The 20,871-nt window shown below is 35.0% G+C and overlaps 1 protein-coding gene across 1 annotated transcript in view; it reads right to left on the bottom strand.

Moving 5' to 3' along the window:
- The window catches only part of shot (dystonin-like protein short stop), a gene marked incomplete at its 5' end in the record, with an annotated part of 408,663 nt that overhangs the window by 72,487 nt on the left and 315,305 nt on the right, over positions 1–20,871 (bottom strand). The window contains 10 exon segments of the mRNA XM_069827013.1: positions 2,247–2,312; positions 6,000–6,301; positions 6,672–6,834; positions 8,839–8,969; positions 9,088–9,285; positions 11,318–11,477; positions 12,626–12,910; positions 14,531–14,853; positions 16,393–16,617; positions 18,831–19,160. Coding sequence (XP_069683114.1) covers positions 2,247–2,312; positions 6,000–6,301; positions 6,672–6,834; positions 8,839–8,969; positions 9,088–9,285; positions 11,318–11,477; positions 12,626–12,910; positions 14,531–14,853; positions 16,393–16,617; positions 18,831–19,160 — 2,183 coding nt within the window.

The following is a 20,871-nucleotide window of genomic DNA, read 5'->3' as shown; positions in this document are numbered from 1 at the left end:
TTGCATTTATAGAATAAATGTAATGTTAGAGGTTTGGCAGCAAAATTATTTAAAAAAGTAAATGTAATTTAATATCCCGCACCCCAATTTATACATAACAATGTAATGTAGCAACTAAATCATTCAGCTTTTCATACTTCTACAACTCACTGATATTAGAGTATGTATGTGAAAATAACTAGGAGTAGTAATATTTAGTCAATTTAATTTATTCATTAGAAGTTTTTATGTTACACTACTCAGTAACATATTTCCTCATAAATCCACTTTGTGTGAGGTAGACTGTATAGCAGATATGTATTCTTACATAAAAGTTATAGATCTCTCTGCTATTTCAGAAGCTGCTCACAGACCACTACATGAAAGTGGATGGATATACGTCTCATAAAGGACAATGATGATGTTTATGATGGAGAAACAGTGAAATAGTAGAGGAAATGGAATTATCTAGAGAAAACTTCCCCCCCAATATGGTCTTTGTCTACTAAAAATCCACTTGAATTTCCAGGACTTGAACCTGTGTCTCTGACATGAAAAGCTGATATAATAGTAGTTTAGCTAATGGTGCGCTATATGGAAGATGTAATATTATGTAATTTTGAGCAACCACTTCAATAATCAAAAAAAGAGCAACCACTTCAATAATAAAAAAAACTTACAAAAGAATATCCAGTCACTATAAATTGAAGACTGGATATAAAAGAAAGGCTGTATGGACCAAACAGACAAACCGTAGAAAACAGAGTTTTCTTGTGCAACTAGTAATGTAACATCATATATTTTGCACATCTATGAGAGAAGCTAGGCTCTAAGTAAAATTACCATTTTTATGCTCGACCATGCCGAAATGTAGTAATTATACACCTGGTAGCAGCCCTTTAATGGACCTCATTAAAGTACACCTATTCTTGATGAATTTTTAAATACTTATATAGTCACAATCATGCCATGGTATGAAAGAAAAACCTCACAACCTCGAGCGGGATTCGAACCTGCGACTTCCTGTTCTCCGGTCAGGCGCTCTACCAACTGAGCTATCAAGTTCGTCTCACGCCAAAGGCTTGAAATTCTCCTCTCATACTGGCGACTCTGTTATAGAGTACTGTCCATAGCGTCTGATCTAGTGAGCACTGCTTATGGGTGGAAAGAAACACTGTAAATGTAAACTTCATCGTAAGATGAAGTTTACACCTATTCATTAAAGTTCAGGTGTTCCACCAATCAGAAAACACCCTTGTAGCAATATGAAAGCGCAAGTATCGAATTCTCGGATATGCAATCGAAAGACAACTAGCGAAACGTCATGGAGGCTGGAAATCCAATACTGCTGCAGAAGGTTATGTTCTGTTACTATAATAATTAGCGTTAATTGTAAATAATATTCAAATAAATTCAATTTGTCATCTCGTTTTTCAATGTCTAAATCAATTTCAAGGTTATATCAAGATTAATGTTTATTTTACTCTCTAGATTATATCAAGGTCAATGACATTTGTTTCTCGGAAAAAATCAATACTTTCGCGTCTGCGCACATCTCACAATTTACGAGATATTGCACAAGGTCAGTTCCGCTCCCCAGTCAGATAAAAGTAACATGAATACTTATGAATAATTTCAAGTTAGAAATATGGTCGAGCATAAAAAGTCTTATGAAGCTTGCCTATAATGGTAATTAAGTCACTCGTATGAAAATTATGAAACTCGTTTGCGCTCGTTTCATAAACATACTCACGTCTTAATTACTACCATTATAGGCTCGTTGCATAATGTACTATTCTCAATGGATTGATCCAGGGACAAACTTTTTTTAAACTAATTCTTTCTTTATTTTTTTTCCCCCTCTTCAGCTTTAAGCACAATGATTTGAGTCAAGTGCTTGTTGTATTAAATAAATAAATAAATTTTCGAAGATATCAGCACTTACAGCTTTCATTTTATGTCCAGTCTTCAATTTAAAAATTAAAAAATATATATGAGAGAAAAATTGTGAATGTCAGTCCCCTTCTTATCAATGTTATTCCTACATATACGTATGGCAATCAAGAAGAATTATTTCACTTAAATAGGTACAAATTATCATCTTAGATAAATAGTAATGGCTGACATATTAAATAAATGTATAAATCCAATGTAATGTCAATTGTCCTTCACACTTCCCATTATTTATACCCAAACCATCCTCAATTTTCAATGTGCAGATACCAACAGAATTTCTATTTACCAACACCACATTCACATCTACACACCTGGACTTTCGAGATGGAGAGTCATATTCAGGTGACGATTCCCGATTATCTCTGCTGTTCTCCTTACTGCAGCCACAAGCAGGCAGGCCAACATCACAAAGAGATAAAACAGACAGAAACCAACACATGCTCACAAATATGTCATGCTATCTCAAATGCGAACAACCCACAGTGAAACAAGAAGCCACAAAAGACGAACTACATTGATTGCAAGGTGAAACTTTCTACTACATCTACTATAGATAAAGTGCTGAAAGTTTTTCACTGGTACGAAACTAATAAAAGAAATGTGATTTAGAAAATGTAACCTATGCCATAACAGAAATTAGAGCCCGTATTATGTTTTTCTGATAATTCAGAGTTTTTACATTGAAACAAATGCTTCACAGAGACATATTACACTTGCTACAGTTCAGTCTATTGCCCAGAATGCTGAGTCTTTACTGAAGACATCACAAGACTTTCCACTAATGAGGAACAAACATTCATATCTGAGGTGGGATTCGAACCCACAACTGTGGCTTCTATACAACATTAAAATTATGCCTTAATCACTGTGTACTGACACACAGCATATTTCAATCTGATTTCGTGAAATTTAAGTTTGCATAGCAATTTTACTGATAATAATGATATTATACATCCTGATTACACAACTTTTAACACTGTATCACTTCGGAATATGTATGGTAAGACTTTCTTGTGTTAAATTCTAACGTACCTTGTTTACATGTTTCGACCTTTTATGGGTCATCCTCAGAACTGGTCATTGTTGGTCTTGGCACCTCTTGTTTTGTTTCCTGTGAGGGTGTGTTCGTGTGGTATAATGTAGAGTCAAAGAGTGTGTGTGTTCTGAAATTGAGTTGTGTGTTGAGAATTTCGTTGGGGTGTGTTTTCGTGTGTCTGTATATTTCATATTGTTCTAGTGTGTTGAGTTTCTGGCTTTTTGGTTGGATGTGCAGTATTTCCACAGAGACATCAACACAGACATGGAAATACTGCACATCCAACCAAAAAGCCAGAAACTAAACACACTAGAACAATATGAAATATACAGACACACGAAAACACACCCCAAGGAAATTCTCAACACACAACTCAATTTCAGAACACACACACTCTTTGACTCTACATTAGGCCTATACCACACGAACACACCCTCACAGGAAACAAAACAAGTGGCGCCAAGACCAACAACGACTGTTCTGAGGATGACCCATAAAAGGTCGAAACATGTGAACAAGGTACGTTAGACTTTAACACAAGAAAGTCTTATCATACATATTCCGAAATAATGATACATTAATTTTAACTATGGAATAACTATACACCCTTAGAAGTTACTGTTGAGTTAATATAGAACTCTGTATTGCTGTTTGTAAGAAACTAACAACCGTGCCAACCAGGGGTGGTCCTTTCTCACCTTTGTACCTGTCAATTTTCTACACATAGTTTTATTCATTGTGTGCTGATTGCCAGATTTCAATGGCATATCATGATGCTATTTTTTTATTTTTATTTTATACTGCTAAATAGTAAATTATTATTATAGAATCAAATTTGTGCAATATTCATTAAGTACAGAGTAAGCGATTGTAGATTTAATGTGGCAATTTGTAATGTATGATTAGTTTGCATAAAATAGTGCAGTCTTGCAAACCAGGGAAAAAATATGTTTATTTATTTATTTGGTTGCAGTGCATTTCGATGTTGAATGACAGTATTGATCTCTGGTCAAAAAATCTAGGTAATAAGAAAAGGATGCTTACTGTCTTCTAGAGAAAGGACAATAATTAAGTGTATTCACATGTATTGTCTGCTGCTGCCAGATCCTACCCAATGTGCAACAATGTATCACTTCTTGATAGAAGGTTTACAATTTATTAAGTACAAGTTTAAATTGCGTGACAGTAAGGCTGTATTCACAATATAAACTTAAATTCGCAAGTACAACAGATTCTTTTATACCTGCTCCTACTGCCATACAAATTTTAATATAATACCGGTACTAATAATATTTATCAATCAATCTTCTTAATGTATCCAGGTATTTGCTGACAACATATAGTCCACTATAGTCCACTGTAGTCTATTCAGTTGTTGTTTTTCACGAGAAATGAGGGGTATTTTGATCGGTGTTCATTATAGATGCCTGTTGCTAGTAGCCAGAGTTTTGAGTCAAGTGCTTGTTGTATTAAATAAATAAATAAATAATATTTATTTATATTTAATAATATTTATAAATTCAGAACAAAGATAAATTGGCAATAGGAAGACCAACTCAATTAAGTAGCCTACTAACATGGCCTTATAATGGAGATCTTCATGTGTGAATACAATGTGAAAAACAAAAGATTTATTTCGATGTCGAAACAGATAGCATGCATAATTAATTTTGACACAGTTTAAGATGGCATCTAAAACTTAAATAATGTCTCCTTAAAATCAATTATTATTCATTGATTAAAGTTCTCGTTAACATTTTGTTAAAACCATAAAATTTAAATTTTATGGTTTTATCAATTATTAAAAGCAGGATTCTCAAATGCGTTGTGAATTAATTTTTCTGGAGATGGATACCTAAACTGATACATTTAAAAATATTCTTCAATTTTGAGTATGGTGAAGAAACGACAATATATGGTACTACATTAATATTAGTTTACAGGAACTGTAAAAAATACTTTCATGAAGTAGTAGATGACAAGTAATGATTCATCACATTAGTGAATCATTCTATGTTGACAAACACATCTACATAAAAGATGTTGTTCCTTGTGGTGATACCCAAAAATGCAGGAATACATTTTAGAAAGGTAATCATAGGTAGTCATAGGAACATTAAATCCAGACCTTTGAAATGGGCAGGACATGTAGCACGTATGGGCGAATCCAGAAATGCACATAGAGTGTTAGTTGGGAGACCGGAGGGGAAAAGACCTTTGGGGAGGCCGAGACGTAGATGGGAGGATAATATTGAAATGGATTTGAGGGAGGTGGGATATGATGATAGAGACTGGATTAATCTTGCACAGGATAGGGACCGATGGCGGGCTTATGTGAGGGCGGCAATGAACCTCCGGGTTCCTTAAAAGCCATTTGTAAGTAAGTAAGTAATCATAGTCAGAAAGGACCACTTTAAATCCCTAACTTCACTAATTTCAAATAGTAGGGAAGTCACAGCTTTCCTCTGGAAGACAACAGTAACTTCTTGGGCTAAACAAGAATGCACATCTTGTCCGTTTAACACACAAAGCTTTATGATTATGGGGCACAACACTTATTACACACTGACCTGAATAATCACCTAAGGCTTCTGTTGCTCTGAACAAGAATTAATTTTCCATTTTAAGACCCACAAGTCGTAACATACCAATTCCCTGCACTGTCATGCAAAACATCTATGTACAACATTAACTGCACGTCTTCTTTAAACAACTATTATACAATTATTTATCGAACACTAAATATCTCTGTAAAAATGAAATATTATTAATGGAGTAATAGGGAAAAATAAATTTAAGTATACATGATAACCCTACCAAAATCACTGTATAATGCAGTGAACATGGGTGCACTAAAATATAATCATATGTGCAGCATTATTTACGGTGAAGTGACATTCATGCAGCTATTCTACAGTAAGTGATTCACTATTACTGACCCTTACACTTGAGGAAATAGTGCCAGAAAAATAAGGTATAAAGTAAGACTAGTTCTCCTGAATTAACAGAAGAACAGGTTTGTACTCACGCAGGAGTTTTTGGCCTTGAAAGCTTGCGATCTCTGGCTGCTTGTGATGTCGGTTGTGTTGGTTTAACTTGCTGCCTGGACTTGCACACGCTATCCACTTCAGGCTGGCGCTTTGATGTATTTTCCATAAATTCTCTATGGTCTGCAATCAGACCTTCCAATGTTGGCAAATCATCAGGCAAGGGCTCGGCTTCCAATGTCAACAGTGTGCTCTCCAGGCCTGCAAGCCATGCCAGCAGTTCTTCCAGCAGTCCTTCCAAATCTCGTAATGAACGCAGATGTTCTGTCAACCGTTGTTCTCGCTAAAAAAGGAAGACAGGAAGACATAGTGACTAATCTGATAGAAAATATAACCATGTTTAAGTAAATATGCTGTTAACGAATGTTTGGATATTTTATAATTTCGGGATTTCAATGTTTCCTTCTCCATTTTTCTCTATCATGCCACAGATGCTCTTCCAAATTTCTTGATATCATCACTGGTGTTATCCCATCTCGCAAGGTAGTTCTTGATCTTCCCCTCTTCCTTCTGATATCCATTTGAATACACTTTTGGGAAGTCTGTCTCTATTGAACACCATATTGGTCTCTCAGCTAAAATTTAGATTTTAATGCTATACATCGAGACATTTTACATAAATCAAAAACTAAAATTTTTATGTAACCACACACCTGTTTGACCCATGTGAACACTTCTTCCCAGCGAGACTGGATAATTGTAATCCAATGTTTAATGACAGTTGCACCATCAGGATGAGCCTTTGCAAGTATGCGTTGAGCCAATGCAATTGTGTCATCCTTTTCCCTCTCCTTTTCTGTCATTTCACGCATGAATCTAAATTGTAAAAATAAAAGCATTAAAGATACGAAACACAATGATTATACTTTTTAAACCTATACATTTATATGTTTGCTCTGATTTTCTCTCACTGAACTAATCATAATGAAGTTGATCAGGATTATTTTCTAAAAAAAAAATCATACCCAGCACATTTTTGAAGTGTTACTCAAATTGAAGTAAAAAAAAAAAAAAGTGTACTAGTCTATGTTTCATGTATCACCCTTTCTGCAATGACGACAATATTCTTAAGCAATAAAATCCACATTTATGAGAACTCGTAATGTTTTATACTTTCAAAAATGTTACAGAACTTATTTTGGCTTGATAAAAATGTAGTTTATCAGTGAAGCAGCTCATTGCAGTGAGCATAATGAGACACAAATAAAAGAGAATTGTTACAATTTTGCCACCATATATGATCAAAATAAAACATCCCAAATGAAACAATGAGCCAATGACATGCTACCATGTCAGTTACAAGACAGATTATAAGGATATGATGGACGCCATGTCAGGCAGAGCAATTTTGGAAGGAAGGTTCTGGAAAATATTTCCAGCAGTCATTTCTGGATCACTGAATGACGATGATGAAGTGATGACAATGGCAATGACGTCACTGTCAGTAATAATATTGAGAGAAAGAGGAAGAGGAAGGGAAGAATAATAAGAGAAAGAGAGGAATAATAGAAGAAAGTGAATAGCAGGAATAGAATGGATGGTAGAAGAAATAAAAGCAAGTGAAGGGTAAGAGGAAGAAGGTCGAAGGAGAAGAATAAAAGAAGAAAAAGACTAACTAGAACGTAAAAGAAATGGCTATTCCATATGAAATCGATAAGTAAAAAACTTCGCATTTTTTTATACTCTAATTTTTTCCCTATTTATACAAGGTGCTGAGGAGAGTGCATTTGCAAAAATATACTATCGAAAGTCAAACAGTTTTCGTATTGTTGAGCGACAAATTTAGCGTAAAACAAGCCTCTTTCAGCGCTCAGAACTCTGGAACCATTTACTGCAGAACATTGAACGAGAGCTCATTTTGAAGCTGACATTTGGTATGTTATGATAAGAAGTAATCCTTGTTTTTATTGTATACAGAGAGACAGATAATCTGATTTTACTTACTTTTAGGCTTTTTGCCAATTTGTAAAAATGTAAAAAAATATTGAGAAAAAAACCTTGCATTATTAAGAGGGATTCGGCATTGTTTGCTTAGTGGTATGGCAATAAGTTTCGAGGGTATTAAATAGAATATTTTCACACGGCTAGACTTGAACAGCGCAGTACCGCACGCACTGGCCGAGAGCTGAAGATAAGCGAGCGTTGGGCGTCATTTTACTCCTGTGTTTATGAAAACCTGTGATAAAGCTAGCACAGCCATGACTACTAGACGACACATCACGTGTTTGTCTCCTGGCCTTGCTTACCTCGGCTAGCTCCCACCTCACAGTCAGCTGGTTAGTTCACGCGCGTACTATTTATTTTCTTTATTTGATATTTTCAATACTTTCTTATCAACATGCCATCAGTAAAAAAATATGTGTTTATTTGTACTTTCAATGCAGAATCAAACTATATATTTTTAAAATATTTTTTTCCTAGGCAAAGGCGTCTTAATGAGGAAAAATCTAAATTTCTCAATTTCCATAAAAAGTAAGAAAAACTGTTTACATGTCAATATAAACTTTAATTTCTCAGCATCAAAATAAACTATGATTTTGATCATTGGATGAAAGGGTTTCGGAGCTACAACAGTTTAGAGTTGCTAATTTTATGAAAATACGATAAATTTAAATATTTTTAATTTAAACACTATGAAGTTCTGATGCCTCAAACTTTGCACAAAGCATTGTATCACAGTTCTCTATGTATAAAAAAAGTTTTATTGTATTTAGAAATTGTAAGGTCAATTTTCTCTATATTTCGGTCGATTTGAGATGGAATAGCTCGTAAATGTTTTGTATAATGTTTGAATAATAATTGAAGCAGCTGTGCACTTACTTGTCATGTTCAGCCAACTGGTTCCGTGTCTCTTGTTCGTCTTCAGGCAAAGGTCCTGCAAATCTCAGCTTCATTTCTGCATCTGACAGCCATTCCAGGAGCATATGCACTGCCTTATGCAACTGTTCAGCCTATACACGAAATGCACAAGATATCACAGTTTGCCCTACAAATTTTATAAATCTTTAAAATATGTAACTTCCTGCTTCATTTATAAACATTTAGGATAAACAAACACACCGTACTTACCTCCTTCAAAGCATCCTCCAATCGAACAGATTTCTTTCTGCTCAAGGAAGAAACCTTGTCCCATAACCCTGTGAGTTCTGAGAGCTGGCTTCGAATAGTTGCAGCATCAGCTGGAGTTGCCTTGGCTTCCAATTCACGCCCTGTTTTCTGAACAGATTCCATCTGGGCAGCCCGACTTGCGAGATCTTCCTCAAATGTCTGCAAAAAGAAATATTGAAATAAATTATGAAGTGTATCAGACGTCTAAAAATATGAAATGAAACTTCTGATTTTCTTGCCAAAAAAGGCTCCAATTTAATTCAGAATATAAATAAAAGCGTACCTTTTCAATCCATGAAAAGACTAATTCAAAACAAATATAAAATCAAACAAAACCAAGCACTATGTAACAAAGCCGAAGATAAAAAAATGGCACAATTTAATAAAAAAACCAGAAACTATTCCAGAAATCCCTCGTAAAACTGCAGTAGCAAAATTCAGACTGCTTACGGAACACGATTATTTGGCCATACACTTGAATAACATAGGAATTTACACGAATCCAAACTGTCCTCTATGCCACAAAGAAGAAGAAATGACTGCACAACATCTACAAACCTGTGAAGTTCTACCTGATGGATCCACCACAGAGAAATATTGGAGAGCAAGACCGCTAATGGCTTCGTTGCCAAAGCCCGGCATTAGATAACAACAACAACAAATATGAACTACAAGAGAAGGGTTACTAACATTATTTCGCGTTTCCAACTATAGTGATGATGACTATCTGTGGAAATTGTAAGTATTATTTTCGCTGTAGAAGGGCTCCAGCTAGTGTATTTTTGCACATAAGTAAGAGACCAATGAGAAGTTTGAGTAAACTAACACTCTAATTGGAATGAAATACTTATATGAACAACAGCCATATTCAGTGCTCTGTTAGTTACTACTCTTGCCAGTTAATTCAGTGTTAAAAACCTTACAACTAGTCGAGAGTGATGGATTTCTAAAGGCGAAAAAATACTTTGTATGCTTTATTCAAAAGGAAGGCTAAAATTTTTAAGCCTTTATCATAGTTTTATGGCACATGAAAAAAACCTGTTCCTGAATAAACGGGCTCCGTGTTCTGCTTTAGGGTTTTTAAGTATTTGTTGTGTTTCTTTCATTTGTGCTCCTTGCAGCCCACCTTCTCCTCCACCCCTCTCCCTTTACTTGAGAGGGTGGACATGCAGATTTTGCATCTGGTCTTGATATGGCTGGCTAATCTTCTCCTGCCGAATTGCAGCACTCTGCAATCCCACCTTCACACTGTGTTGTTTTCGCTTCAACACGTGAGAAGGCACTCAAGCTCCCTCCCTCTTCGCTGTCCGACATGACGTAAGTATTCAAGTGGGGTGAGCCTTGGCATATAAATATAGCTGCTGACAGCTTGAAAGTCAGTGTGTTCCACTGTCTGCAAGCGCTCACATCTCCTCCCGATGTTAACCTCTACTCCCTACCTTTCACTCTTGTAGCAATCCTGACTTCAATTCTCATCATGTTCATCCTGGCTTGCTCGATCCCAGTTCCTCCTTCGAAAATTAGCCAAGCTATACTCATTGATCCCTTGACAAAAGAGTTTACAGTTTCCCCACTCCTGGTGTCGAAAAGTCGCGAAGCTACGCTCGTTTGATCCATAGATCCCCATGGAGTTTTTTTCGCTGTCAAAAAGTCTCTAAGCTAGCTGATCCCTCAATTGTGAGAACTAACCTCGACCCCAGTTCCATCTCTCTCTTGTTCTCCTACCTTCAGATTGTATCCTCCGGGCAAGCCTAACACTCTCCTACTCAGGCACTCCAGTTACCCCTGTCTCCCTTACACACAAATTCTACCACATTATCGTCACTCTTCACACATCGACGTCTCAGGACGAATTTCTAATTTACTAATTTCAATTGCGACTCTCCCGTCTCCCCTACCCTAGAACCAGTGAAATATATCCAATATTTTCCTTGTTAATTTTCAATAAACAAATATTGTTAAACAGTCTTCCTTTTCTTTATTATAACATCATCCCCTTTAAGCTTCGGCCCTCTTGTCCCATCACTCCCATTTTCCCTCTCTCCAACTTAATGACATGCCAGAGGGATGTCAACAGAGACTGGTGTACGACAATTTCTTAATGCAATAAAAACAAGAAGTTAACAGATTTTAATTTTATAATGCAGTTGTAACTGTTATTCTTCCTGAAGATATGAAGATAATCACTAACCTTATGTTGTTCTACGAGAGCCATGACAGTGTCCAAGTCTCCATGGACAGGACCTTCTTCTGCCAGAACCTTTTCCACCTTCTGAAGCCATTCAAGTAGAGCCTGGACGGCATCTTTGAACTGGCCAGAAAATAGCAAAGCTTCTTCCAACTTCCTTTGCCTGTACAAAATAAATAGGACATATAATTAACATTCTTATGTGCATTAAAAATATTGTCTATTACAATAATATAATGGTAATGAGTTGATATTTCAATATTCCACATAAGATCATAATTACAAACCAGATTTCAAGCCTTTCGCATTTTCTTCTGCATCATTTACATTGTATTGTATTGTACTGTATTGTATTGTATTTATTAACATTCCATGCTATTCATACATGCTTACAGCTAGAATATGGAACAAGTCAAAAAACTTAATACTATTATAAAATCTTAATTTATAGTCACAGTCTAGATGAAATATGTAGACCTACAGACGAGATTTACAATACAGTCTACTAGTACAACACAAAGTTTTAGTATCAATTTCATGAAGTGTTATTGAATGTCATGAATTCACCTACAGAATAGAAGGCGTGAGAAATTAGGTACTTCTTTCATTTGGCCCTAAATAATCTTATGTTTTGACTTTCATTTTTTATATCGATAGGGAGGCTATTAAAAATTTTTACTGCCATATAACGCACTCCTTTTTGATAGCACGATAGACTTGCCGATGGAGTATGAAAGTCATTTTTTGACGTGTATTTATGCTATGAACTGTTGAATTAGTTACAAAGTTTTCACGATTACATATGAGGAAGATTATTAATGAAAAGATATACCGACAAGCCATTGGCATTATTTGTAGTTTTTTTAAAATAGTCCTACACGATTCCCTAGATTTGGCACCTACTATTATTCTAATTACTCTTTTTTGTAATAGGAATATACTGTTACTATCTGTGGAATTTCCCCAGAATATTATTCCAAAACTCATTACCGAGTGGAAGTATGCAAAGTATATTGTTTTTAAGGTATTGATATTTACTATCTTTTGCATAGATCTAATAGCAAAACAAGCTGAATTTAGTTTGGGGGTAATTTCTTTAATATGATTTTTCCAATTTAACACATGATCGATTTTTAAGCCAAGAAATTTGGTTGTGTTGTTTCTTATAGGGATCTATTGTTAATTATTGCGCTAGAAATTTGCGACGTTGAATTTGGACAATCTGTATTAACAGGAATTTAACTGTGCAAGCATTTATTCAAAGTTAAACTACAGTAAAATATGTAATAAACACAATGAAAATAATCTCACCTGTCCACGGACTTGGAACAAACTGAATTCCATTTGTTTTTAAGTTCTGTCATCATCTGTTTAAGGGCAGGCTCGTCAGACTTTGGTGCACGTTCTTTCAGAGCCTTTCCAGCCTTCATCGTGGCATCGTAGGTTGCCTGTTTGCCAGACAGAGCACGCTGGAATTCACGGTGTTTGGCAAGTCGGGCCTTAATTTTCTCGGGATCGTTGCTAACACCAGATGCTTCAACAGCCAGGTCATCTAAACTCTTCTCGGTTTCATTAAGCCAGGACATCAAGCCAGACCTAAATACACATTGCATTTTGTGAGTGATCGTGTTAATGAAAGCAATCTTCAATAAAACTGCATGTTATTAAGTGATTGGAGATTATACACAGACTATTATCCCATGAGTATGTGAACCAAAATACATTCAAATTAATGTAAAAATATATTAAATTTAAATAGTAATAACAATGATGACAATACTTACTGGCTTTTAAGGAACCCAGAGGTTCATTGCTGCCCTCACATAAGCCCGCCATTGGTCCCTATCCTGAGCAAGATTAATCCAGTCTCTATCATCATATCCCACCTCCCTCAAATTCATTTTAATATTATCCTCCCATCTACGTCTCGGCCTTCTCAAAGGTCTTTTTCCCTCCGGCCTCCCAACTAACACTCTATATGCATTTCTGGATTCGCCCATACGTGCTACATGCCCTGCCCATCTCAAATGTCTGGATTTAATGTTCCTAATTATGTCAGGTGAAGAATACAATGCGTGCAGTTCTGTGTTGTGTAACTTTCTCCATTCTCCTGTAACTTCATCCCTCTTAGCCACAAATATTTTCCTAAGCACCTTATTCTCAAACACCCTTAACCTATGTTCCTCTCTCAAAGTGAGAGTCCAAGTTTCACAACCATAAAGAACAACCAGTAATATAACTGTTTTATAAATTCTAACTTTCAGATTTTTTGACAGCAGACTGGATGATAAAAGCTTCTCAACCGAATAATAACAGGCATTTCCCATATTTATTCTGTGTTTAATTTCCTCCCGAGTATCATTTATATTTGTTACTGTTGCTCCAAGATATTTGAACTTCTCCACCTCTTCAAAAGATAAATTTCCAATTTTTATATTTCCACTTTGTACAATATTCTCGTCACGAGACATGATCATATACTTTGTCTTTTCGGGATTTACTTCCAAACCTATCTCTTTACCTGCTTCAAGTAAAATTCCTGTGTTTTCCCTAATTGTTTGTGGATTTTCTCCCAACATATTCACGTCATCCGCATAGACAAGCAGCTGATGTAACCCGTTCAATTCCAAACCCTCTCTGTTATCCTGGATTTTCCTAATGGCATACTCTAGAGCAAAGTTAAAAAGTAAAGGTGATAGTGCATCTCCTTGCTTTAGCCCGCAGTGAATTGGAAACGCATCTGACAGAAACTGACCTATACGAACTCTGCTGTAAGTTTCACTGAGACACATTTTAATTAATCGAACTAGTTTCTTGGGAATACCAAATTCAATAAGAATATCATATAAAACTTCTCTTTTAACCGAGTCATGTGCCTTTTTGAAATCTATGAATAACTGATGACAATAACAAAACTAAATTATATCTTAAAAGAGGGCAATGGAATGACAGCTAATCATAATATCACATACACACGCAATCTTGGAACTCTAGAATTCGGAATTTCTCAAATTTTGGAATGGTAGTCATCAGAATTATAGATGTAGTCAGAAGTTTCTAAATATTGTTCATTGAGTTGTTACTAGACCACAAAATTATTAGCATAGACAGTGATTACACCTTCGCCTTCTAGCATCATAAGGCTGAGTTCCTTCCTCTCCCATTAAATTAATTCTAGTGGGTTATTTTTTTATAAACTGGAAACGCTCAACTCACCAGGCATCATGGAACTCTCTAGCCTCCTTGTAGCCATGGTCCAAAGCACGAGTTCGTTCTGCTGACTTGCTCACAACTCTCTCCCAACGATGCTGAACACTGATAAGAAGGTTCTTGATAAGAATTACGTCTTGCTTCTGACTGAAATACTTGAGATGTGTTCCCTTCTTGTCTAGGTTCAGCATTGTCTCGCGATGCACCCCAACATCCTTTTGGAAAGCTTTATGGTCTTCTATCTGGCCCAGGATTGTCTCCATAACACGTGAAACAGGTTTCAGATTACTCAAGATCTTCTCAGCATTCGTCAACCAATCAACAAAGGCCTGCAACATAATCATCAGTGTTAGATACTCGGTAATTATCTGTTAAAGTTCTATTGAAGAATGTTCTGTAGGAAGAAAACAGTCTACAGATTAGTGAAAATGTAGTTACACTTCAACCTTAATAAATAAAAACATCATTCTTCAAAGTTAGATTTTATATTAACAAAAGTAAAATTTACTTCTCCTAAAATAGATATTCTTGCTAAATGTAATTAAACAAAAAGAGAAGGAAATGCAAAATATATTTATAGAATGAACATAGAGAAACAAAGTTACATGGTTGGCTCAACTTTTAAGTTTTGTAGACTGATTTCTGTTTGCAGTTCAAAATGTAGGACAATACACAAAAATGTAGGGCATTATAGGATAATGTAGGAAAACTGAACAACAAAATATGAAATACAACTAAAAATATGTATCATACAGACATTATATATTTTATTTTATTCAAACACAGAAAGAATTATCTTATTTCTCTGAAGAGCTAATCTTATGGAATACATCAGGCTTCTCTGAAATATAACCACGAAACTCTGCACAACTGAAGTTTTAAAAATATTTCACTAAAACGATAATTTTCACCATGTCAATCATTCTTCCGTCTGTCCACAGTAAAAAAACCTTCTCAACAATAGTGTTTTGTGTAGGAATAGAATAAAAACACTTCACTAATTTCAGCACTTTAAAATAACAGTTTTCATGCTTACTAACAGTGAAATACATAACCATATTTTCATTATACGACAACTTTTCAAGGGCAAAACTATGACGTTGCAAAAATTGTTTCCCATTACACATCTGATCACAACACTTTACATCATCTATTACAACGCCTTTTCCACTCAAAAATTGCACATATTTCGTCCGCTGCAAGGAATATTGAACGACTAAGATCTCTGACAATAGCCATGTTGAGTTTCGGATAATTTCTTCTTTCCCGAGTTGTTAATTCATTTTTCTCAAAATGTAGAACATTTAACATTTTTAATAAATTCCCGCTGGACAGAAGGTTAAAATGTAGGACATCTCTGGATTTTCCAAACATCTGGTAGCCCTAATTATGATATGTTTATTTTTTACGTGATACCAATCAGTGGAACAGAGTTCAGTAAAAGGGGGAGGAAGTGGGGTGAATTGGAGACATCTTCCTCTCATTGACATTTTGGTGAATGTTCATAGTATAAATTAGATTTGTTTTATCTTGCAGTGAAAATGCACCATGTGTTCGAGAACATAGTCTCACTGCTTTTGAATGTGAAATACCCTTCTGATTAAACAATTCCGAGTCTCACATCCAGAAAAATGTCGACGGCAATAATGATGATAGCATTTATGTCAATTCTGATTTCGATTCGAGATTATTTTTATCCAACGCATAAGAAAGAGTTAATTTACAGTTTTTGTGAACAAAGATTTCAATCAATAAAATGTAATGGAATATAAACAGATGATTTTTAAAATTTGTTTACATTAATACAATAAAATACTTGTTTCTATTTATTTACAATACTCCCCCCTCTCTGCATGTAAAACTCTTACCTGCAATGCTTCATGGAACTCCGTCGCCTCTTTAAGCGCAATTTCCAATTTGATTTTCTTGTCCGAAGCCCTTGCTGTGACACTGTCCCAACGGTGTTTAAGTGTTCGAAGATTATGCTGTAGGTTATTAGCTGCCCCTGAACCAGACTTCTTCAGGTACTCTTGTCCTTGCTGAAGAACAGTCTCTACTTTGGGTCGACTCTGCTCCAATTCATTGTACACTTCCTATAATGTTAATGGCACAAAGTTACGTAGTTACTTAGTTTATACACGTTATGTGTGATATGTGTTAATATACCCAAGATTAATTACCAATTTCAAAATCTGATATCAATTGGAATAATTCCATATATTACAAATTTGAAAATGATCTGTTATATCTAACCATTCCCACTTGACATGTTCTACATATCTCCTCTTTGGAGAACCTACTGGAAGAGAGGCAGCATCAAGACTCAGAAGAAAGAAAATCTAGTGAGCTAGTGTGCGATTACAAAATAATTAATTATGTATCTCTTAAAATAAATTCAACATCTTATTTACAAGTAACTATTCTAGTGTGTTATGCATTACTGACTGAATTAGTAGTATTAGTAGTACGTTATTTGCTTAGTAATTAAATACATTATACTCTAAGTAACTAGTATTCTATTAAATAAGCATGTGACATGTTACCATAGATTAAGATGACTGTAATATTTATTGTATCAATGTTACATTAATGTACATTGACGATGCCATGAATAATTGTATTCCAACGGTTAATAAAATCAATCAATCAATCAATCAATCAATCAATCAATCAATCAATCAATCAATCAATCAATCAATCAATCAATCAACCAATCTACCTACCTACCTATCTATCTATCTATCAAGGTATGTGACTATCTACAAAGATTAAATTCTTGTAATACAACTACAAACATATCTTGAAAATGATATAAAACAGAAACTCAAAGCTTCATGTATCCTTTATTTTCGTCTTTATACTATCAGTTGAACATTTTAAAAAATAGTTAAAGTAAAAAATACTCAGAGACTAGTCAAGATATTGGGTAATTATATTGCTTCAATAACATAAAATGTTTAAAAATGACTGACCCACTACTACACTTATTATGTGTAAAATAATGGTTCCCAAACTGCATCACAGAACCCCAACCCACCACAATGAACTAATACAGGCATCGTGAGAGGAGGTAATTTTTAAATGTTTAAATTTTCAAATTTATTTGTTTATTACTTTATTTATGATTTTTTTCATAACTTGTAAGAAACATAGCACATACGTGTAAGAGCAACAGATATATATATATATATATTTATAAAGTCTTAGTACCAGTAGATCTAGTACTGCTTCCTTTAGCTGTAATCTGTTCAAACAGATAGTAATGTAACATTGGTTAAATTTGTTATTGTTCATTATCAGACAAGGTTCTCGAATATTTGAGATTATATTCTTTTATATCCATTGTATCTATATAAAACAGAGTTTCTGGCTGTTTCTGTGGTAAGAAACAAGTACCAGAATCGTATAAAAATAAGTGTGGCACTATCCAGTTTGGTTCCAAGTTTTGAAAAGTTATGCAGTGCCCAGCAGTCGCAATTTAAAATGAAATAAAACACTGTTTCTCTTTTGTTTAATGAAAAATCCGTCAATAACTTATCATAAAAATTTTATTGTACTCTAGGTTCAGACAAACATTTCTGCTCTCATGCTAAGCACCAGCGAACAATTAGACTGTAATTTTTATGCAAATCAAACTTTCAGGTATAACTCCCTGTAAATTAAAGCCACACAGAGCTAGTGTACACTCAATGTTGGTAGCTTGACGGTTGTCAGCCCACTTTGAGGTCTGTGGATATAGAGGGAAAAATTGGATCGGTGTCTGGTAGAGTTCCCGGGTAGCTCAGTTGGTAGAGCGTTGGTACGTTAAGCCTAAGGTCCCGGGTTCGATACCCGGCCCCGGAACAATTTTTCCCTCGAAATTATTCAAATTATTGTAATTTTGATGTTTATGAAAATTATGAAATCAAAAAAGAAGAACTTGAAGTGATTTTGACCAAATTAAAAAATGAGAAAGACAATTTGCCTTCTGATCTGTGTAAGTAATCTTCAGAAAAGTTTAAAATCAAATTATTGAAATTTTTTATCGAAATTTATGTCTGAGGAGAAAATGCACAAAAATGGAATGACTCCATCATTATCCCAGTATTTAAGAAAGATGATAGAAAAGATCCTAGTAATTATTGAGGAATAAGTCTTCTGAACACTTGTTACAAGATTTATGCAAAAACATTAATCTATAAACCCATTTTCTCTTCACTAAAGAAGACAATTTAAAAGCTAAATTACTGCTATTTACTGAAATGTTATTTAAATTTCATTCACACAGAAATCAACTATAATAATAATCAGCATGAGTATCCCATACCATGAATCTTTCTAGCTGCTCTGACGCAGTCTCTGGCAGACCGCCTACAGGTTTGGATGCAGCAATAACACCATCTACATCTCCGAGCCATGAGAGGAGATCCTGAATTTCAGCATGGAATCTCTGAGCTTCCCGCAGCGCATCCTCCAGTTCATGTTGCCTGTCTGCTGCCTTGGCCAGCAGATCCCTCCAGCGTCTGTTCAGTTGGGAAAGTTTTTCTTGTGTAGCCGATGCTTCTGCTGTTCCCTTACCAGACTCAATTATCTGTCGTCCTGCATCATTCAGTGTGTCCACACTAGTCTGATGAGCTTGGATATCATTCACTAGGACCTGTAATGAATATACATCAAGATTACTTAGCTCAGTCATCTGAAGGGAATAAGGTTCGAGTCTTTACAATTTCTATGAGATCTGTAATGAAAAAAATATATATATTGCAAAACAGGCAACATATTTGCAACCAAGACCTCTTCAAGTGATATCTCTATCCAGTGCTTTTTCTTCAGTAAAGTCTCATTTTACAAACCCATGGATCAACAATTGGCTCTCTTCTACAAAGGAAAAATTTTACAGTCTGTACAAAAGAAACCAAATGACCTGGAAATGTATAAAAACTTGCCCAGACATGTTCAAACATTTTTAACAAGAGCCAGAACAGGTCACATTGTCACTCAATTGTACCTACACCGATTTCACATTTCTGATAATCCTACTTGTCTGTGGTGTAATAATCATGATGAAGATCTGGAACACATTCTTCTATACTGTCCATCCATAAACCACAAAAGAAGTAAATTAAAATCATCAGTACCAGTTGCAGAAGACACAGCCCTGCAGTATATATTGACTATACCCCAACTCTGGCTGCTAGTAACAGGCATCTATAATGAACACCGATCAAAATACCCCTCATTTCTCGTGAAAAACAACAACTGAATAGACTACAGTGGATTGTAATGCACTTTATGTTGTCAGCAAACAGCTGGATACATTAAGAAGATTGATTGATTAATCGATTGTAATGAAAAAATGGCTGTAGATCATATTTTTGCAGGACCTTTGCTCTCAAATTGCCATGTTACTTATCTCATTGATTTTAAATAACATTTGTACTTTTTAATGTCTTCATGTTAAGGTTCTGGAACACTGTTCTTTGTTGGTTTCTCAGAATTTAAAAATTATTAAACAGGTCAATAGATGCAGTATTAAACTTGCTTCTAGGTTGCCTATTTGTAGAGTGACTTTCCAAATGAGCCTAAGTCAAAAAAGCTACTTTTGCAGGAAACACAATTTTTTATAAATAAAAATATCTTGAAGGTATTGAAAGGAGACTTTGGCAGTTAGAACATTGCGCAAAGTGAGCTTTATTGATAGAATTTATATTTTGGAAATTCGTATTGTGCTCGGCAACAACACTGTTAAACAATTCAATATGTTCCAAAATGTGCTAAGTCACTTGACCTATGCAAAAAAAATTATGGTTTATTTAACGATGCTCATAACTGCAGAGGTTATATAAGCGTCGCCAGTGTACCAGAATTTTGACCTGCAGGAGATCTTTTACATGCCAGTAAATCTACTGACATGAGCCTGTCGCATTTAAGCACATTTAAATGCCATCGACCTGGTCCAGGATCGAATCCACAACCTCGAGCGCAGTACTGAAGCCAACTTGACTTATGTATGTTTATTTGAACATTTTGCATTACATGTAAAACATCACATTGACTTAGCACAGTTTGGAACATTCATACTACTGGTACTGACTTAGCACACATCAGAAAAAACTGTGAGATTATAATGGGAATAACACGGAACATAAAACCATTTGGAAAGTTTCAAATGTATTCCTGTATAGATGTATGGGAAATAATAACGTTAATCTATAAAATAAAAAAAAAAAATTTATAAGTGACTTAGCACCGTTTTGAAAATCACTCTTCAATTATTAGTAAAACAATGGAGTAGAAAGGGAATAAAATTTAGAATGTATCCATAAACTCACACCTCTGTGAAGGTTCTAGAGAATGATTAAATAGCT

Source organism: Periplaneta americana, chromosome 5, assembly GCF_040183065.1.
Source record: "Periplaneta americana isolate PAMFEO1 chromosome 5, P.americana_PAMFEO1_priV1, whole genome shotgun sequence".
NCBI classification, from domain to species: domain Eukaryota; kingdom Metazoa; phylum Arthropoda; class Insecta; order Blattodea; family Blattidae; genus Periplaneta; species Periplaneta americana.
The sequence above is the reverse complement of the archived record's forward strand: the minus strand, read 5'-3'. Positions and strand labels throughout refer to the sequence as shown.